Below are 21916 nucleotides of genomic sequence, written 5' to 3'. Positions count from 1 at the left end.
CCACCTCTCCCTCAGCCCCCCCTCCCCACCTCTCCCCTCAGCCCCCCCTCCCCACCTCTCCCTCAGCCCCCCCCTCCCCACCTCTCCCTCAGCCCCCCCCACCTCTCACTCAGCCCCCCCCTCCCCACCTCTCCCTCAGCCCCCCCTCCCCACCTCTCCCTCAGACCCCCCCTCCCCACCTCTCCCTCAGACCCCCCCTCCCCACCTCTCCCTCAGACCCCCCTCCCCACCTCTCCCTCAGACCCCCTCCCCACCTCTCCTCAGACCCCCTCCCCACCTCTCCCTCAGACCCGCCCCTCCCTCAGACCCCCCTCCCCCTCAGACCCCCCCTCCCCACCTCTCCCTCAGCCTCAGACCCCCCCTCCCCCTCAGACCCCCCCTCCCCACCTCTCCCTCAGACCCACCCCTCCCCACCTCTTCCTCAGACCCCCCCCTCCCCCACCTCTCCCTCAGACCTACCCCTCCCTCAGACCCACCTCTCCCTCAGACCCCCGCTCCCCACCTCTCCCTCAGCACCCCCTCCCCACCTCTCCCTCAGCACCCCCTCCCCACCTCTCCCTCAGCACCCCCCTCCCCCACAGACCCCCCCTCAGCCTCCCCTCCCCCCCAGACCCCCCCTCAGCCTCCCCCCTCCCCCAGCCCCCCCTCTCCCCCAGCCCCCCCTCCCCCAGCCCCCCTCTCCCCCAGCCCCCCCTCCCCCAGCCCCCCCCTCTCCCCCAGCCCCCCCCTCTCCCCCACCCCCCCCCTCTCCCCCAGCGCCCCCCCTCTCCCCCAGCGCCCCCCCCTCTCCCCCAGCCCCCCCCTCTCCCCCAGCCCCCCCCTGTCCCCCAGCCCCCCCTCTCCCCCAGCCCCCCCCTCTCCCCAGCCCCCCCCTCTCCCCCAGTCCCCCCCTCTCTCCTCTCCCAGACCCCCAGCCCCCCCTCTCCTCTCCCAGCCCCCCCTCTCCTCTCCCAGACCCCCAGCCCCCCCTCTCCCAGACCCCCAGCCCCCCCTCTCCCAGACCCCCAGCCCCCCCTCTCCCAGACCCCCCCTCTCCCAGACCCCCAGACCCCCCCCTCTCCCAGCCCCCCCCATCTCACAGACCCCCAGCCCCCCCCTCTCCCAGACCCACAGCCCCCCCCCTCTCCCAGACCCCCAGCCCCCCCCCCTCTCCCAGACCCCCAGCCCCCCCCCCTCTCCCAGCCCCCCAGCCCCCCCCCTCTCCCAGACCCCCAGCCCCCCCCCTCCCAGACCCCCAGCCCCCCCCCTCTCCCAGCCCCCCAGCCCCCCCCCTCTCCCAGCCCCCAGCCCCCCCTCTCCCAGACCCCCAGCGCCCCCCCCTCTCCCAGCCCCCCCCCTCTCCCAGACCCCCAGCCACCCCCCCCCCTCTCCAGACCCCCAGCCACCCCCCCCTCTCCCAGACCCCCAGCCCCCCCCCTCTCCCAGACCCCCAGCGCCCCCCCTCTCCCAGACCCCCAGCCCCCCCCCCCTCTCCCAGACCCCCAGCCACCCCCCCCTCTCCCAGACCCCCAGCCACCCCCCCCTCTCCCAGACCCCCAGCCACCCCCCCCAGACCCCCCCCCCTCTCCCAGACCCCCCCCTCTCCCAGACCCCCAGCGCCCCCCCTCTCCCAGACCCCCCCCTCTCCCAGACCCCCAGCGCTCCCCCTCTCCCAGACCCCCCCCTCTCCCAGACCCCAGCCCCCCCCCTCTCCCAGACCCCCAGCCCCCCCCCCTCTCCCAGACCCCCAGCCCCCCCTCTCCCAGACCCCCCTCTCCAGACCCCCAGCCCCCCCCCCTCTCCCAGACCCCCCTCTCCCAGACCCCCAGCCCCCCCCCCCTCTCCCAGACCCCCCCTCTCCCAGACCCCCAGCCCCCCCCCTCTCCCAGACCCCCAGCCCCCCCCCCCTCCCAGACCCCCAGCCCCCCCCCCCTCCCAGACCCCCAGCCCCCCCCCCCTCCCAGACCCCCAGCCCCCCCCTCCCAGACCCCCCCCCTCCCAGACCCCCAGCCCCCCCCTCCCAGACCCCCCCCCTCCCAGACCCCCAGCCCCCCCCTCCCAGACCCCCAGCCCCCCCCCTCCCAGACCCCCAGCCCCCCCCCTCCCAGACCCCCAGCCCCCCCCCCCCAGACCCCCAGCCCCCCCCTCTCCCAGACCCCCAGCCCCCCCCTCTCCCAGACCCCCAGCCCCCCCCCCTCTCCCAGACCCCCAGCCCTCCCCCCTCTCCCAGACCCCCAGCCCTCCCCCCTCTCCCAGACCCCCCCCCTCTCCCAGACCCCCAGCCCCCCCCTCTCCCAGACCCCCAGCCCCCCCCTCTCCCAGACCCCCAGCCCCCCCCCTCTCCCAGACCCCCAGCCCCCCCCCCTCTCCCAGACCCCCAGCCCCCCCCCCTCTCCCAGCCCCCCCCCCCCCCCCCCGTAGGAGCCCAGCAACAGGTTTCATCTGAGGGCAGCAAAGGCTGGGTTTTATTCCACATCTCCAGCCCCCCTCTCTCTCGCTCTCTCTCACACACACTCTCACTCTCTCCTTTTCCTCTTTCTCTCCCAAACCTTTTCCCTGCTGACCAACAGCCGCCACCTCCCGAAGCTCGGGCAGCTCCAGTCCGGGGTCAAGAGAGGCCTCAACAACGACCCTCCCGCCACTGCCCCCTGTCGGCTGGGAGGACCAGCCTGCACTGTGGGTGCCAGGCTACACTGCCCCCTGCCGGCTGGGAGGACCAGCCTGCACTGTGGGTGCCAGGCTACACTGCCCCCTGCCGGCTGGGAGGACCAGCCTGCACTGTGGGTGCCAGGCTACACTGCCCCCTGCCGGCTGGGAGGACCACCATGCGCTGTGGGAGCCAGGTTGCACTGCCCCCTGCCGGCTGGGAGGACCAGCCTGTATTGTGGGAGCCAGGCTGCACTGCCCCCTGCCGGCTGGGAGGACCAGCCTGCGCTGTGGGAAGCCAGGCTACACTGCCCCCTGCCGGCTGGGAGGACCAGCCTGCACTGTGGGAAGCCAAGCTGCACTGCCCCCTGCCGGCTGGGAGGACCAGCCTGCACTGTGGGAAGCCAGGCTGCACTGCCCCCTGCCGGCTGGGAGGAGGAGCCGCTCCCTCAGCTGTAATTGGAGTAGTTTGCAAATCCTTTCTCAAGGCGGAAGAGTGCAGCTGTTACAGAATGAAGTGGAATTGTTTTGTGTGGAAGTTTTCCAAAGGGGATGTTTATTCATTTCTAATGATTTAACAATAGATTTCAGAATAACTCCACATGTTGCTGCAGCGATTGCTGCTTGTTGTGAAGGATGGTCTTCACACAATGTTGCTGAAAATAGAGACATGAAGAGAGGCAGATCCAACCGAGGCTTCCAAATGGCAAATTAGACCAAAGACTGAGGGGGAGTGTGTGCAGGTTACGGGGAAAAAGTTGAGGACGTGGCACCAAGTGAATTATCCATTCGTTCATAGGAGGGAGGCGATGGCCGAGTGGAATTATCGCTAAACTATTGATCCAGAAACTCAGCTGATGCTCTGGGGACCCAGATTCAAATCCCACCACAGCAGATGGTGAAATTTGAATTCAATAAAAAAGTATCTGGAATTAAGAATCTACTGATGATCGTGAAAGCATTGTTGATTGTCGGAAAAACCCATCTGGTTCATTGATGTCCTTTAGAGAAGGAAATCTGCCGTCCTTACCCGGTCTGGTCTACATGTGACTCCAGAACCACAGCAATGTGGTTGACTCTCAACTGCCCTCAGGGATGGACAATAAATGCTGGCCCAGCCAGTGATACCCATATCCCATGAATTTAAAAAAATGTAGCGAGCTAGCACAAGACACAATGGGCTGAATGGCCACCTCCTTCTGCAATTGACAATTCGGTGATTTTATATTTATAAAGCTTTTTCATCTTCCACTCATACAATCTTGCATCTGGACCAATGCAAGAATTTTAGAATCCCTACAGTGCAGAAGGAGGCCATTTGGCCCATCGAGTCTGCACTGACTCTCTGATAGAGTGTCATTCCCAGGCTCTCTCCCCCACCCCATCCACATAACCCCACACATTTACCATGACTTATCCAGGTGTCATTTGTCTTCTGGATATTATCTACTTGTCTTTCTTTCCATTGTTCAGTCCTAGTCTGAATATAGAATGGAAACCCCCCCGAGGCGGCACGGTGCCACAGTGGTTAGCACTGCTGCCTCACGGCGCCAGGGACCTGGGTTCAATTCCCGGCTTGGGTCACTGTCTGTGCAGAGTCTGCACGTTCTCCCCGTATCTGCGTGGGTTTCCTCCGGGTGCTCCGGTTTCCCTCCCACAGTCCGAAAGATGTGCTGGGTAGGTATTTGGCCTCTAAATTCTCCCTCAGTGTACCCGAACAGGCGCCGGAGTGTGGCAACTAGGGGATTTTCACAGTAACTTCATTGGTGTTAATGTAAGCCTACTTGTGACACTAATAAATAAACTTGTCACCTTACCATAATTACACACTCCCAGCAGGGATGAGGCCGAAACATTGCAGCTTTTGGCTCTCCTCACTACTCAGTGTATCTGGGATATAGGAAGCTCCTGTGCTCCAAGCAACTCAATTCCCAAATTGCCTCAAGTGTTCATTATTTGATAAATAACAGGCGGAATTTTATGATTTGTTTTTCAAGGTGTTGTCTTGGGCGGGAAAGGCCAGCTCCCTTGGGAAACCCACCAGCTCCCTTGGGAAACCCACCAGCTGCCTTGGGAAGCCCGCCACCTGCCTTGGGAAGACCACCAGCTGCCTTGGGAAGACCACCAGCTGCCTTGGGAAGCCCGCCACCTGCCTTGGGAAGCCCACCACCTGCCTTGGGAAGCCCACCAGCTGCCTTGGGAAGACCACCAGCTGCCTTGGGAAGACCACCAGCTGCCTTGGGAAGACCACCAGCTGCCTTGGGAAGCCCACCAGCTGCCTTGGGAAGCCCACCAGTTCCCTTGGGGGTTTTGCCAAGAGGCAGGTCCCACCTCATCATGCGGGCGAGTCGAACTCTGAACGAACCCACCCCTCCATCAACCCCGTCCTCTGACAGATCAGGGTGCCTTGACCTGAAAACAAAAAAAATACAAATCCACCCCCCACACACACAGACGAGGGATCCCCTCTCTCCCCAGGGAACGACCCCCACCCATGGGCACAGGATCCCCCCCCCCCCCCCCCCCAAAGGAACCACCCTCCCTCCCCTACCATGAACCTCCCCAAGGGACGTCCCCCGGCAGTGCCAGTGGGCATTGCCAGGATACTGTCATGGACGCAACCCTCTTCAACACCCCCTCCCCCGCCCCGCCCCAGGCTCTACTTATCATCTGAAGTTGTTGAACTCGATGTTGAGACCGGAAGGCTGTAAAGGGCCTAGCCAGAAGATGAGATGCTGTTCCTCCAGTTTGCGTTGAGCTTCACTGGAACATTGCAGCAGGCCAAGGACAGACATGTGGGCATGGGAGCAGGATCGTGTGTTAAAATGGCAGCAACCAGAAGGTCAGGGTCCTGATTGCGCACAGACCGAAGGTGCTCAGCAAAGTGATCACCCAGTTTACACTTGGTCTCTCCGATATAGAGGAGACCACATTGGGAGCAGCGAATGCAATCGACCAAATTGAAAGAGGTGCAAGTGAAGATGATTAGCAACACCCATATGATGTCATGGGACCCGCCTCTCCCAATGCAGGTGGACACAAAACATATTTGTGATTCTGTATTTGGTTCAGAAGTAACCAATATGTTCCATCTCTTCTCTCCCACCTATAATCTTCAACAACTAGATCACAAAGCAGGGATATCAGAGCATTTTTTGCTGGGCTGTACAGAGGAACGCTATGGAACCACGGGAGAAGGGAAAACGCTTGTTCATTTCAAAAGAAAAGTTTCCATTAATCTGTCCCTAAACATATTTATATATCTCAATCTGCTGACATTAACTGATCTTGGTGCATTGAATTTAGAATCTAGCCAACAGCAAGGCAACAGCACCAAGCAGAGATCTGTACAAACCTCTGGGCTTGCAAGATTCACACAGGATCAGCCAGTGAATCAATCTGGGTTGCCCCACTTTTGAGGGTTGGATTTCCGGGGCTAGGGGAGGTGTGGGGGGAAAAGAGAGAAAGGGGACACGTGCAAGTCCCAGGCCACAGGTTGGGCATCCCAGACTCCAGAGAACGCAGGACCGGAGCTGAAATACCAGGTTCCCATAGTCAGCATAGATCCAGCAGACCATAAGTTGACTGGTGGTGATTTAACCTGAGGATCACCACACCTCAGGTGAGGGCCAAGGTTGAGAGGGGCCTTCATGAATAACCTCAGCCGGTCCGGGAATTGAACCCATGCTATTGGGGTCGCTCTGCAATAGGAGCCAGCCATCCAGCCAACTGAGCTAACCAGTTCTGCAATGCAATCTTATTGAGGCCTTTTCCCCACCAGAATATTTTCACTGTAAACATTTGAAACCACACACTGAATGCCTATATTGTGATCGTGGACATTTCGGGGGGCAGGGGGAAAATAAATTTAAAATACTAAAACAATGGCATCCATCACATATGTGGGTGGCACGGTGGCGCAGTGGTTCGCACTGCTGCCTCATAGCGCCAGGGACCTGGATTTGAGTCCCGGCCTCGGGTCACTGTCTGTGTCTGTGTGGAGTTTGCACGTTCTCTCTGTGTGGGTTTCCTCCGGGTGCTCCGGTTTCCTCCCACAGTCTGAAAGACGTGCTGGTTAGCTTAGCACTACTGCCTCACAGCACCAGGGACCTGGGTTCGATTCCTGGCTTGGGTCACTGTCTGTGTGGAGTCTGCACATTCTCCCCATGTCTGCGTGGGTTTCCTCCCACAGTCCGAAAGACGTGCTGGTTAGGTGCATTGAACCGAACGGGCACTGGAATGTGGCAACTGGGGGAATTTCACAGTAACGTCACTGCAGTGTTAATGTAAGCCTTATTTGTGACTAATAATAAATAAACTTCAAACTTTATACAAGGCAAGGTGATATGTTTAAAAAAAGAAAAGTCTGAAAATGCTGAACTTACTTATAAAATAAATCCTTTATTATGCAGTGTAATGAGTGAACTTGCTTAGATCTGTGCAACGGTGAGTTACAACGTGGTCTTATTTCATATACATAAAACGTGTACATTAGTAGAAAATCATGGATTTGCAACCTTGTGCTTAACTACAGGTATCACAACAAAAGTAAATGGTGCATTTTCGATTCTCTCTCTCTTCTTTTTTTTTGGAACGTTTTGAGAAAAATACCCTATTTCGATAATAAAATATGTTTTGAAGTCGCCGGAAGAAGAAAATATTTCTTCTGTAAACTGCACTTGCCAGCTCAAGCAGACATTCCGCAATTTCTTTAGTTTAAAGCCAAATAGAGGTGCGCCGACACTGGTTCGCACACAAAAGATGCAGAGTTAGAGGTCACTTTCGCCGTACAGCGCTGTGGAGAAGGACATGTAGTCCAGGGAGCCCGGGATGGCGTCTGGCCCTGTGTACGGCGCCATCCTCGCGATGCAGTACTCTGCCTGGTCTGGAGGTAATTCGCGACGCAGCTCATCCGCCGTGATGTAGTTCTGCAAGATGGAAGAAAATAAGGCCCTTAAACCCAGCGGCTCCTTCCGGTTAACATTTACTCTTGTGACGATACTGTGCCTTTAAGAAATGGATTTGTGTCATGTTTCTTGCGCAGGAGTTTTTTTTTTAAAGCAGTCAGTTCTATTAACCGGTGCCGCTTTGTCTGTAACTGGCAGCCCCTGTTGTTACTGCAGCAGCATAATTGATCGTAATTGCTAAAATGTTTGTTTTAAGCTGGGCTAATGCCGTTCTGGTATTTTAGTGTTTTCCCCTCGGGTTTTTCACAGTAGGACTTGATTCGGTTGATTGACAGGAAACATCATGTGACTGGCTGGGACTAGACTTGCACAGAGAAATCAAGTCAGTTGCTGCTTGGGATCTTTTTGAGAGGGGTAGCTTTCTCTGTGTATCTTTCCCTCTCTGGATTTGGCAACTGGGATCTGCCAGGAAATACCTTTCTCCCTCTGGAGGCTGCTGTTTGGGAGTCAGAAGACAGGTGTCTTTCTGTGTCTGTTCTGAGGGGTTAAAAATCTGGAAATCTCGCATCCTCGGGAGCCTGTATATTTTCTTTTTGTGCTAACTTAGTCTGAAGAGGGATTTATGAGGATATTGCTTACATTGGAACTGTAGAGATAGTTAGATGTTAAGAATTCTACGTTGTCATGTTTAAGAATTTCCAATTGGCAAAAGTTGTGTTAATTCTTCTTGTTATATTTTAACTGCGTTGTTAAATAAAGTTTGTTTTAATAAAAGCTCCCTAGTGGGTCAATAGAATCATACCTGGAGTGAAACACCTTATCTTCACACTAATGCCAAAATCAAGAAAAGCTGGGGTCTAGGCTAACTTCATGATATACCTTGGAGTCTCTGATCTGCTCCCTAACAGGAGTTTCCTCATAGAAATGTTACGGAGTGGAAAGAGGCCATTCAGCCCATCATGCCCGCGCCGGCCAAAGAGAGAAAAAAGAAACTAGCCTCTTATTTTAACCCCATTCCCTTGCACCTTGTCCGTAACCCTGGCAGGTTCCAGAACCTCAAGCTCTGATCCAGGTAACGTTTAAATGAGTTGAGTGTTCCAGCTGCAACCACCATCTTAGGCAGTTGAATTCCAGATACCCACCACCCCAGGTTTTTCTTCATTCTCCCTCTAACATCTCCATCTATTCTCATTCTTAGACAAATCGATTAAAAATAATTACCTTGCTCCGATGTTAAATTGCGCACAAATTCCCATTCACTTTATAATTCAAAGAGGGTTTCACCGTTAATTGCGCACAGTGGTTAGCACAGCTGCCTCACAGTGCCAGGGACCTGGGTTCGATTCCCGGCTCGGGTCACTGTCTGTGTGGAGTCTGCACGTTCTCCCCGTGTCTGTGTGGGTTTCCTCCGGGTGCTCCGGTTTCCTCCCACAGTCCAAACATGTGTAAGTTAGGTGGATTGGCCATGCTAAATTGCCCCTTAGTGTCAGGGGGACTAGCTAGGGTAAATGCATGAGGTTACGGGGATAGGGTCTGGGTGGGATTTAGTCAGTGCAGACTCGATGGGCCGAATGGCCTCCTTCTGCACTGTAGGATTCTATGATTCGCGGCTTGGGTAACTGTGTGAAGTTTGCACATTCTGCCCTTGTCTGCGTGGGTTCCCTCCGGGTGCTCCGGTTTCCTCCCACAGTCCGAAAGACATGCGGGTTACATGCATTGGCCATGCTAAATTCTCCCTCAGTGTACCCGAACAGGCACCAGAGTGTGGCGACTGGGGGATTTTCGCAGTAACTTCATTGCAGTGTTAATGTAAGCCTACTTGCAACACTAATAAATAAACTTTAAACTCGCCCTTTTTATTTTACAAAAATCTAAAGCGTAAACATTTCAGTCTGTAGAAATGGTATAAATAGAATACAGGGCAGGAAAATTCTTATGAAGAAACACATTAAAAAAATCAAATGTTGAAAAAGTGTGGGAGTAAAATTACACATGATGATGGTGAAGACAATGGAAATTACATTTGTCAACCATTATGCAAATCATTTCATATTTAGTGCCATTGAAAGGAGGGGAATGGAATATCAAATAGCGAATATAACAGACTCTGATCCAAAAGCTCCTGCTTTGTGCCCCTCCCCATGTCTAAATTCACCCCCTCAAATACATTTCAGTCTCTTGAAATGGTAGAAATGGAATGTGAGGGTCTGAGCCCCAACGGAAATCTTTATAACAACCCCACAAAGTTAATAAAAATGCAGTCTCACTATATTGACCACAGGCTAAAGACGCAAGTGTCAGTTTCTGCCCCTTGTGACGCCACTTTCCCTTTGAGAAATGTATATTTTTTAAATCATCTTCTCTGCAGTTATAAGCAGCTTTGTTTTTTTTTCACTGTGGCATCGGCTGCCTGAGTAGATGTCCTTTTATTGCTGCTTAAATGGGGTTTTGGTTATTTTAAAATCTGGGCCTCACGCACTTTCTGGGAGTTTACAACTCTTTTGAATTGTTGTGGGTGGATTGATTGACAGGTCAGGTGACAAGAGTTCTTTTACTTTCAGTTTTGGCTGCTGGCTGTTTTTTTTTAGTTAGAAGATGTGTGGACTCCTGGCTGAAGGCAGGGTGTTTGTATCTCTCCCTGGTATTTGGAATTTCACTGGTTAGCTGTAAGCAGGTTTTCTTGCCTTCCTGGAGCAAACATTTTGCTGTGGGTGTTTTGCTAGCTTGAGGTCAGCAGTGGCTCTATCTCTACCTCGAGATGCTGGGATTTCCAGAATGGAGAAGCCAGCGCCTCAATTCTCTACCCAAAGGACTAATTCACAGCAGGAATTGCTGAGCTGCAAAATCTCGTGAGCATCCTTGTTTTCTGTGCTAAACCTGTGGCAAGTGTATGTTGATAAGGAGGTTTGTTGCATTGATACAGTGCATTTAATTGTTGAAATTTATACAATATCATGGTCGGTTTTTTTTTCTTGTTTGGAATTGGTAAAAGCTATTGCTAATTTTCTTTCTGTACATGTTAACTATATTCTTAAATAAACTTTGTTTGATAAAAGCTCCCTAGTGGGTCATTTGAATCATACCTGAAGTGAAACATCTCATGCTCACCCTAGCCAAATTCAAAGTGTAAAACTTATGACCTAGGCTGATTCCATAAAGAACCTTGCTTCTGACCTGGATTATAACACCCTGGTGAAGAGATGATCTACATCAAATGAACGGAATAGAAGTCGGCATCTTCGCCGTGTCGGTATTAAATTCGAGAAACTCACCTTGTCGCCTGCTAGAACTTTAAACGACGCCATGACCTGGTCCGCGGTGTCAGTGTCCGTGGTTTCCCGAGACATGAAGTCCAGGAAGGCCTGGAAGGTTACGACGCCCATGTTGTTGGGGTCAACAATGTTCATGATGCGTCCAAACTCTGCTTCGCTCTGAAATCATCAACCACACAGCAATTGTACCAATGTCTTGTCAGAGTCAAGGAGAAAAGTGCGCACTTTCCCACATTACTGCCCTCGTTCACTCCTGTGGACCTCAGCATAGTTACAGCAGCAAAATGGTGTTCAACCAGGGAATAACGATGGACAGGTGGTGAACTGGTACAGTCAGCGTGATACAAGCACAAAATCAGCATTCTACACGCCAAATTTCTTGTTGGAAATATTAGCTCGGCTCCGACTCAGAGGGCGGGATTTCACGGCCTCGCTCGTCCCGAAACCGTAAAATCCCGCCAGAGGTCGACAAACCTTTCCATTGTCCACCCCTCGCCCGCTCCGATTCCCGTGGAGGGCGGAGAGGTAAAATTCCAGAGAGAGAGTTGTGGTTCAAACTCCATATTCCAGGACTTCAGCACATAATCTAACTGACACTCTGATGCAGCAATGAAAGAGTGCAACATTCTCACACTTCTCTAGGAGATGCGAAACCAAGGATCCGTCTGATGTGCAGACAGACATAAAAGACCCAATGACATCCAATTCCCTCTCCTAACAAGGGCCAGGGATGTGTTTTTTTAGCCCCAGAATAACAGAGTGGCACAGTGGTTAGCACTGCTGTCTCACAGCGCCAGGGATCCAGGTTCGATTCCCGGCTCGGGTCACTGTCTGTGTGGGGTTTGCACGTTCTCCCCGTGTCTGCCTGGGTTTCCTCCGGGTGCTCCGGTTTCCTGCCACACTCCAAAGATGTGCAGATTAGGTGGACTGGCCATGCTAAATTCCCTATTAGTGTCTCAAAATGTGTAGGTTAAGTGGATTGGCCATGGTGAATGTTGTGGAGATAGGGCAGGGGGTGGATGGGCCTGGGTAAGATACTATCGTCAGAATGTTAATGCAGACTTGATAGGCCAAACAACCTCCTTCTTCGATGTAGGGATTATATGAATAAATGAACTAACCATTTAGCTCATAACTACTGATTCCCACTTTTGCTTCCACATTACAATTGCAGGTTCTGATTGAAGGGTCATCCAGACTCAAAACATTGGCTCTATTCTCTCTCCACAGATGCTGTCAGACCTGCTGAGATTTTCCAGCATTTTCTGTCTTTGTTTCAGATTCCAGCATCCACAGTATTTTGCTTTTACAAATAGGGAATTAATTGGCGGGGATTTTTTTGGGGGAATATGTTGAAGATGGGAAAGGCCCTAATGGAAATTCTAGCTCTCCCCAGAACTCTACATTCCCAGCAGAATTAAATAATGATTAAGCATAAAACAGTCCCCAATGACTTGGCATTTGAGATCCAACAGTTCAGAGTTTATAAGGGAAGCAGGTGGGGAGAGGAAGATCTGTGGGGGGGGTGGAGAATTTCAACGTTGCAGCCAGAGGTAGCAGGGAACACAATTAGTACAGATCCAGCAAAGGATTCTCAGGCTGGGAGTGGTTACAGGCAGGGAAGGGAAAGTCCACGGAGAGACTCAAACTCAAGGTTGAGAATTTTAAATTTGGGGCTTTAGTGTACCGGGAACCCATATAAGCCAGCAAGGTGGAATAGCTGACCCTGGCAAGCAGAATTAGGGGTGATGGAGGACATCTTTATAGAGTCATAGAATCACAACAATGCAGAAGGAGGCCATTCAGCCCATCGAGTCTGCACCGACCACAATCCGCCCAGGCCCTATTCCCCTAACCCCATGTATTTACCCTACTAATACCCCTGACAATAAGGGACAATTTACCAATCAACTTAACCCGCACATCTTTGGACTGTATGAGGAAACCGGAACACCTGGAGGAAACCCACGCAGACATGGGGAGAACGTGCAAACTCCACACAGACAGTCACCCGATGCCGGAATTGAACCCGGGTCCCTGACGCTGTGAGGTAGCAATGCTAACCACTGTGCCATGATGGACAGGTCAGATGATTTGGCCATGTTTACTTGCCCCTTAGTGTCCAGAGGTGTATGGGTTGGGGGGGATTAGCGTGGTAAATACATGGGATTACGGGAATAGGGCCTGGGTAAGATGCTCTGTCAGAGAGTTGTTGCAGGCTCGATGGGCCAAATGGCCTCCTCTGCACTGTAGGGATTCTATGACAGAATATGGAACTGCAAGCTCACTTTCAGATCCAATAGGACAGCAAGTTTGCAAACCATTTCCTTCAACCCGAGACAGTGGCAGAGTTGGCAGTGTGGTACAGAGCTGGTATTAGAAGGATAAAGGACAATGTTGCCAGTATTGAACTGGAGGAAGTTACACTTTCTACAAGATTGGATGCTTGACCTGATAGGGGCAGCATGGTGGCACAGTGGTTAGCACTGCTGCCTCACAGTGCCAGGGACCCGGGTTCGATTCCCGGCTTGGGTCACTGTCCGTGTGGAATTTGCACATTCTCCCCGTGTCTGCGTGGGTTTCCTCCGGGTGCTCTGATTTCCTCCCACAGTCCAAAGATGTGCGGGTTAGGTGGATTGGCCATGCTAAATTGCCCCTTAGTGTCAGGGGGGCTAGTAGGTTAAATACGTGGGGTTGTGGGGATAGGGCCTGGGTGGGATTGTGATCGGTGCAGACTCGATGGGCCAAATGGCCTCCTTCTGCACTGTAGGATTCTATGATAGCAGAGGCAGTGAGGGTTGAAGGGAAATGGTGGCGAGGTAAAGCTGGGGAGGGGGTGGCATCAGCGTACATGTCGACGGTGACCCAATGGCAATGGATGATGGCACCGAGAGGCAGCTGTTATGGGGATGAGGAGGGGGCCAAAGATTGATCCTGGCAGGAACTCCAGCTATGATGGTGTAGGGATAGGAAGAGAAGTTAGTGGTGTAGATAGGCTAGCTGCCTTGGATAGGTACGAATTGCACCAGGCAAGGACAGTCCCTCACAGCTTAGCAATGAGAGAGAAGCCTTGGGGGGAGGAGTGTCAATGGCTGCTCACAGACACACATTCTTATTTACAGGGCTCCAGGATTCTTATATATATTGTTAAAAATAAAAAGGAACCAACCAGCCATCTGGCAATGTACACCTGACAAGGCAAGTCAGTCAACTGGGAGTGGGGAAAATCCAACTTGCATCCCATTGTTGAGGCAGGGTAGGGGTTGAGCCTGCTACAGGCTAGCTGCACAATGATATAGTTATACTCCGAATGAAAGGGGCGGGGGGTAGGAAATAGCATTAACTCCATCTTTAACGCATCCAAACCCCTCTCTCTCTGCAGCCCTTACATATTCAGAGCCTCACCACTCAACAAGGCAAGTCCGCCCCCATTGGTTCATTGGTCAACTGTAGATTTCGACAGATGTCTCCCAGTTTTTCCCCCCAATTTTGTGCTCCTAGCCCGCAAGTGTTGATAGTTCCGCAGGTGCTGGCCACCCTTTGGGACAGTGACAATGATCCGATATGTGCCCCTGCCCTTGTCTGCAGGATATCCCACCTCAGCGGGGGCAGGGAAACTCCAGCTAGGTCCAAACCCTGTCCTCACCTGGAGTTCACCCAGTGATCCAGACAGGAGCCCGAGCTGGTTTCCCCCTTCTTACCCAGGGGGACAGAGGTTGGGTGTATGGACCCCCCCCCAATTGTCAGTCTGGTTGAAATCAGCACAGGGATTTGCTGATCACCCCTTAGTGTCAGGGGATTAGTAGGGTAAATATGAGGGGTTGTGGGGATAGGGGCTGGGTGGGATTGTGGTCAGTGCAGGCCCAATGGGCCGAATGGCCTCCTTCTGCATTCTATGATTGGGGATTAAAACCCAGACTGTACAGATTATCAGTGTGTGGCCTCAACTTGCTGATGAGCAGAAAGATAATCTTAGTCTGAACTCTTAAATATGACTAAGTGTGGCTTCGGTACAGAGCTGGGTGCCTGTGGAAAGTTGGTTGCCTGCCTCACTGACTTGGGCGGCACGGTGGCGCACTGGTTAGCACTGCTGTCTTAGCATCTGGGTCCTGGGTTCGATTCCCGGCTTGGGTCACTGTCTGTGCAGAGTTTGCACGTTCTCCCCGTGTCTGTGTGGGTTTCATCCGGGTGCTCCGGTTTCTTCCCACAGTCCGAAAGACGTGCGGGTTAGGTGCATTGGCCATGCTAAATTCTCCCTCAGTGTACCCGAACAGGTGCCGGAGTGTGGCGACTGGGGGATTTTCACAGTAACTTCATTGCAGTGTTAATGTAAGCCTACTTGTGACACTAATAAATACACTTTAACCTTTTAACTGTCATTTTCAGTGGCTGTTACCTAAACGTGGCTCGTTGCCTGTTGGCATAATTCTGAAAAGCAAGGCACGTATCAGTTACATGGCAAAGCATTAATACTCCTTACCTGCTGGGTTAAAGCACAAGTTTATTCACTAAAAAGTGGCTCAGCGGATACTTGTGGCCTCCTGACTTTATAGATTTACTCGTCATCATTGTAAGGGGAATAAAATGTAATCTCCAAAACAAGGATGCAAAATAAAAAGGGGAAAGGAATCTCTGGACAGGTTTTGTAAGAACGATATAAAAAAAAAGGAAATTTCATCGGAATGATTTGGGTTAGATTTGAACCTGGGGTCCAGAGTTGGAAGGACAGTTTGCAATCAACCTTACAGTCCCTCTCAGAGCATATTATTTTAACAACTGACTTACTAAACAAGCCCATGCTTCATGCAGTCATGAATTCCCACCATAGAACATAGAACATTACAGCGCAGTACAGGCCCTTTGGCCCTCGATGTTGCGCCAACCTGTGAAACCAATCTAAAGCCCATCTAACCTACACTATTCCAATATCATCCATATGTTTATCCAATAACCATTTGAATGCTCTTAATGATGACGAGTCCACCACTGCTGAAGGCAGGGCATTCCACTCCCTTACTACTCTCTGAATAAAGAACCTACCTCTAACATCTGTCCTATATCTATCACCCCTCAATTTAAAGCTATGTCCCCTCGTGTTAGCCATCACCATCCGAGGAAAAAGGCTCTCACTATCCACCCTATCTAATCCTCTGATCATCTTGTATGCCTCTATTAAGTCACCTCTTAACCTTCTTCTCTCTAACGAAAACAACCTCAAGTCCCGCAGCCTTTCCTCATACGATTTTCCCACCATACCAGGCAACATTTTGGTAAACCTCCTCTGCACCCTTTCCAACACTTCCACATCTTTCCGATAATGCGGCGACCAGAACTGTACGCGATACTCCCAAGTGCGGCCGCACCAGAGTTTTGTACAGTTGCAGCATGATCTCCTGGCTCCGAAACTCAATCCCTCTACCAATAAAAGCTAACACACCGTACGCCTTCTTAACAACCCTATCAACCTGGGTGCCAACTTTCAGGGATCTATGCACATGGATACCCAGATCCCTCTGTTCCTCCACACTACCAAGTATCTTACCATTAGCCCAGTACTCTGTATTCCTGTTACTCCTTCCAAAGTGAATCACCTCACAATTTTCCGCATTAAACTCCATTTGCCACCTCTCAGCCCAGCTCTGCAGCTTATCTATGTCCCTCTGTAATCTGCTACTTCCCTCCGCACTGTCTACAACTCCACCGACTTTAGTGTCATCCGCAAATTTACTAATCCATCCTTCTACGCCCTCATACAGGTCATTAATAAAAATGACAAACAGCAGTGGCCCCAAAACAGATCCTTGCGGTACACCACTAGTAACTGAACTCCAGGATATTTCCCATCAACCACCACCCTTTGTTTTCTTACAGCTAGCCAATTCCTGATCCAAACCACTAAATCACCCTCAATCCCATGTGTCCGCATTTTTTGCAAAAGCTTACCATGGGGAACCTTATCAAACGCTTTGCTGAAATCCATATACACCACATCAACCGCTTTACCCTCATCCACCTCTTTGGTCACCTTCTCAAAGAAGGTTACACCAGTTACACTGCATCCTGTAATTAGATTTTTTTTGCAAGCAAATCCCATTTCCCACACCACCTCTGAAAATCGAGGACTTATCTTTGTCCTGAGCACGAACTCTGGAGAGTTCCCCTCGCGCTGTAGGTATGAGGTACTCCCCCAGCCATTAGTAAGTCGCAGTGTAACAAAGAACAGTATAGCACAGAAACAGGCCCTTCAGCCCACCAAGTCTGTGCCGACACAGATGCCTCTCTAATCTTGTATTTTCTTGCCTCTACCTGGTCCATATCCTGCTATTCCCGGCCTATTCATGTATCTATCCAGATGCCTCTTGAACGATGTTATAGAATCTGCTTCCACCACCTCCTCCAGCAGCGCGTTCCAGGCATTCACCAACCTCTATGCGAAAAACTTGCCCCTTACATCTCTTTTATTCCTTCCCCCTCTCACTTTCAACCTATGCCCCCGAGTAATTGATCTTTCAACCCTGGGAAAAAGACTCTGACTATCCACTCTATCCAAGCCTGTCATAATCTTTTAACCTCAATCAGGTCCCCCCTCATCCTCCAACACTCCAATGAAAAGAATCCAAGTTGGTTCAACTTTTCTTCATAAAACAGGATGCTCTTTATCATTCAGTCTATGATAGGGAGGTGATGGCCTACTGGTATTATCGCTAGATTATTAATCCAGAAACTCATCTAATGTTCTGGGGACCCGTGTTCGAATCCCGTCACAGCAGATGGTGGAATTTGAATTCAATTTTTAAAAAAATCTGTAATTGAGAATCTACTGATGACCATGTCGATTTCGGAAAAAGCCATCTGGTTCGCTAATGTCCTTTAGGGAAGGAAATCTGCCATCCTTACCTGGTCTGGCCTACATGTGACTCCAGAGTCACAGCAATGTGGTTGACTCTTAACTGCCCTCGGGCAACAGGAGATGGGCAATAAGTGCTGGCCCAGCCAGTGACACCCATGTCCCACGAATGAATAAAAAATTGTGGAAAGCATCCCTCCCAGTATAAGTACGGTGACCTTCCCCCACACTCTGCTCATCTCTGCATCACCCACAAACATCAGCACAGTCTTGCCACAACATGCAGCTCTGAATGGGAGACGGGATTCAATAAGTAAACCATCAAGCTTCCCGATCATTTATACAGCATAGCCTTCCCGTCGACAGCTCATCCTGATGTGCAAATGTACTAGGATTCATTTGGCAAGACTCTTGGGATGATTAGGAGCGCCACAAATCAGGAGAACAGGCTGTCGCTCCATTCCTCTGCTCTGCACGCCTGTCGAACAAGACACTGTGACAGCAGTGTCCTTCGCAAAACTAACCCCAGCCGTCCCACCTGCCAAGTCCCACAAGTTTTGTTTTATTAATTTGTGGGACATGGGCATCGCTGGCTGGGCCAGCATTTATGGGGCGGCACGGTAGCACAGTGGTTAGCACTGCTGCTTCACAGCTCCAGGGTCCCGGGTTCGATTCCCGGCTCGGGTCACTGTCTGTGTGGAGTTTGCACATTCTCCTCGTGTCTGCGTGGGTTTCCTCCGGGTGCTCCGGTTTCCTCCCACAGTCCAAAGATGTGCAGGTTAGGTTGATTGGCCAGGTTATAAAAATTGCCCCTTAGAGTCCTGGGATGAGTAGGTTAGAGGGATTAGCGGGTAAATATGTGGGGGTAGGGCCTGGGTGGGATTGTGGTCGGTGCAGACTCGATGGGCCGAATGGCCTCCTTCTGCACTGTAGGGTTTCTATGATTCTATGATTATTGCCCATCCCTAGTTGCCCGAGGGCTGTTGAGAGTCAACCACATTGCTGTAGCTCTGGAGTCACATGTAGGCCAGACCAGGTAAGGACGGCAGATTTCCTTCCCTGAAGGACATTAGTGAACCGGATGGGTTTTTCCGACAATGGTTTCACGGTCATCAGCAGATTCTTACTTCCAGATATTTTTTATTGAATTCAAATTCCTCCATCTGCCGTGGCGGGATTCGAACCCGGGTCTCCAGAACATTAGCTGCGTTTCTGGATTAATAGCCTAGCCTATTAATACCACAAAGCCATCGCCTCCCCCAAGTTGTTTAGAAAACATTCCATTTGCAAGACATAGATCCATTGGTGAGAATTCATGAATGTTGATGATTATTCAGTAACTTAAGTGTCAAGGAGAATCCATTCAGATTGGGGGTGGGCACTTGACTGGAACCTTGACCTTTCAACTCTAGGACCTGAATTCAAATTAAATCACGAGTCTACAGATTTAAAAGAAATTGCCAATGATCTAAACACTCCTTTTTAACAGGATACAGGTTCCACCATGCTCTGTAGAATCCTACAGCACAGTAAGAGGCCATTCAGCCCACTGTATTGTATCCGTACTGGTCTTTTGTTGGAGGTATCCAATTAATCCCAACTCCCCTGGTCTTTAATTCCTTTTAGCTCCGAAGAAAATGACTTTTCACGAGTTCATCTAATCCTCTCTTGAAAGAGACCATTCCATCTGCTTCCAGCGCGCTTTCAGGCGTTGCAAGGCAGATCCAGAACAACTGCACAGAGGAAATCTAATTTTCTGCCGGTTATCCAGAGTTGTGGAGGACTGAAGGGGTGCCACCTCATTAAAACTGAAAAGAAATTGCGTCAAGGTGTTCTCACCCTCTTCCTTTTTTTAAAGAATCTTTGGAGATGGTTACATTTATTCAACTCCCATTTTTCAATCTCCAGTTGGTGAGGTCCTGAACATCTTCTCAAACATAAAAAAAACACACACAAGCTGTCCTGAACATTTACATTTTCACTGACGGTACAGTTTCGTGCAAATTGCTTCATCCAAAAGCTGCAGTGCCCTCCAATTGCCCCATGTTTACTTCATAACATACGGAACAGGAAAAAGCCCCATTCAGTCCCTCAGGCCTGCCCCACCTTTCAATCAGATGTGCAGCACGGTGGCACAGTGGTTAGCACTGCTGCCTCACAGTGTTATGGACCCGGGTTCAATTCCCGGCTTGGGTCACTGTCTGTGTGGAATCTGCACGTTCTCCCCGTGTCTGCGTGGGTTTCCTCTGGTTTCCTCCCACAGTCCAAAAGACGTGCTGGTTAGGTGCATTGACCGTGCTAAATTCTCCCTCAGTGTACCCAAACAGGCGCCGGAGTGTGGTGACAAGGGAATTTTCACAGTAACTTCATTGCAGTATTAATGTAAGCCTACTTGTGACACTAATAAATAAACTTTAAAACGGAGTCACAGCAGAGAAATGTTTGCGAAACAATGTATTAGATCATGGCTGATCTCCGTCTCAGCTCCATGTTGTGCCTTTGTCTGGATCCTATGATAGCCTTACCCAACGGAAATCTATCTATTTTTAATATCCCATACATTGATTGTCTCAATGTAAACACTCCTCTCCCACACAAGGCCATGTTTTTGTCTTTGTTTCTTAAACTTGCCTCATTTTGTTGCAACCCCTCACAGATACCTTAAAATCTAAAACATTCTCCCTCCTTCTGTTCTGACAAAGAGCCAAAAGGACTCGAATATTTAACTCTGTTTTCTCTCCTCACGGATGCTGCCAGACCTGCTGAGCATTTTCAGCATCCTCTGTTCTTGTTTCAGATTTCAGCTTCCACAGTATTTTGCTTATTATAAACTTTAGTCTGGAAAGCTCCCAATAGTCCTGGAACCCATAGATCTAGAACCTACAGCCCCAGACCCCATGGCCCCCCAGAGGCCGCGGCCCCCCAGAAGCCAGGGCCCCAGAAGCCAGGGCCCCAGAAGCCGCGGCCCCAGAAGCCAGGGCCCCAGAAGCCAGGGCCCCAGAACTGGACAAAGTTCTATGCTTATCTTCCCCTACCTCTATACGTTTGAAAGTTACATGGCGTAAGCTGAAGAAACTAGTCGTTAAAAAAGACTATCTTGCAGTTTCGGTTATGAAGTGCTTGAGATTTTCACAGTGGAATAGTTGCCCACTCACGTCACGGACTTTGATTCTGCCCCGTGACTTTCCAGTTTGCACCAGTTCAGGGACCACGTTGTGGAGTTAACCAGCCATTCTTCCGAAATGGAAAACCCAAAGGCCTAGACATATTGCCGCCCAGTAAGAAAACCCCGTGGGGGGCCGCTGCAGCTTCCCATTCAGTGTTTGAGTCGACTTAAGTAAGACTTTGAAGGAAACACAGGTATTGGGAGTTTGGATGAAGCAAGGTCACTAAACCGCCTGCGACGAACACCCGTTAACATAGATCCGCTTACGTCCATCACTCAGCTGCAGAACCAGGCGGTAGGTAATACATTGAAAATAAAAAGAATGGGAAGTCACCATACCAGATTGTAACCCATGGAGATAAGGCAAGCTTTGAAATCATCGCTGTCCATCATTCCAGTCCTCTTCTATAGAGAGAGGAGGAAGGAGAAGACAACAACAGGACAAAAAAAAAGAGTGAAAGGTAGTCACAACAGTAAAGTGGAATAAACAGCAAGACAAGGCCAAATGGAAAAATGTCTCAACAATGAATCAAAGTGGGAGAACAAAAACAAGAGAGATCAAAATAGGTGAAAAGCAGACAAAGAGTGGTTCAAAAGGTTTCGCGGAGAAAATTGTCGGTTCGAGAGGAAGACAAGTTACAAAAAAAAAGAGAATTCACCACAAACAGGGACGATAGGTCAAGACAGATAAACAAAAAAAGGAAAAAAAAAACACAAGTTTAGTTAATTCAATGCACCGGATTGGAACACTTCACATCACACACCAGCAGTTAATACCTGAGTGTCATTTCCAATATCGTACCCCAAGCTGATGAGGCAGGCTTTGAACTCCTCTGCTCCGAGGGTGCCAGAGTGGTCCTGGGTTAGGCAATGCCAACGTGGTACGCCATGCATGGTGACGGAGGCAGCAGTTGTTGGGTGAAGGGGGGGGAAAGAGGGGGCGGGGAAAGAGTGAACAGTTGGGAGGCGTCCATGCAAAGGGGAGAATGGGGAGGAAGAAAAGGAGGAGATCATGCCAGTGGAAAGAGGAGAACAAAGTGCACAAAATTAGACATCACAACGGTTCAAACATCACGGTCGCCAATCATCTTGCCTCAGT

At 51.1% G+C, this 21916-nt stretch overlaps 2 protein-coding genes across 9 annotated transcripts in view; both read right to left on the bottom strand.

Moving 5' to 3' along the window:
• LOC144506941 (serine/arginine-rich splicing factor 5-like) overlaps positions 1-2649 on the bottom strand; it is a 43072-nt gene extending 40423 nt beyond the window's left edge. The window contains exon 1 of one of the 3 annotated variants that reach the window (XM_078233348.1): positions 2529-2649. The gene's annotated coding sequence lies outside the window, so the exon portion shown is untranslated. The remainder of the gene's footprint in view (positions 1-2528) is intronic. The other 2 variants (XM_078233349.1, XM_078233347.1) reach the window with 2 other exon arrangements.
• A 4357-nt stretch (positions 2650-7006) lies between these two features.
• actn1 (actinin, alpha 1) overlaps positions 7007-21916 on the bottom strand; it is a 235038-nt gene continuing 220128 nt past the window's right edge. For 2 of the 6 annotated variants that reach the window (XM_078233360.1, XM_078233361.1), the window contains exons 18-21: positions 21595-21675; positions 21157-21222; positions 10805-10963; positions 7007-7553 (exon numbers count right to left, since the gene is read on the bottom strand). In XM_078233360.1, coding sequence (XP_078089486.1) covers positions 7395-7553; positions 10805-10963; positions 21157-21222; positions 21595-21675 — 465 coding nt within the window. In that variant the 3' untranslated portion in view covers positions 7007-7394. The remainder of the gene's footprint in view (positions 7554-10804; positions 10964-21156; positions 21223-21594; positions 21676-21916) is intronic. The other 4 variants (XM_078233362.1, XM_078233363.1, XM_078233364.1 and 1 more) reach the window with 2 other exon arrangements.

This window comes from Mustelus asterias, chromosome 18, assembly GCF_964213995.1.
Source record: "Mustelus asterias chromosome 18, sMusAst1.hap1.1, whole genome shotgun sequence".
Taxonomy (NCBI): domain Eukaryota; kingdom Metazoa; phylum Chordata; class Chondrichthyes; order Carcharhiniformes; family Triakidae; genus Mustelus; species Mustelus asterias.
The sequence above is the reverse complement of the archived record's forward strand: the minus strand, read 5'-3'. Positions and strand labels throughout refer to the sequence as shown.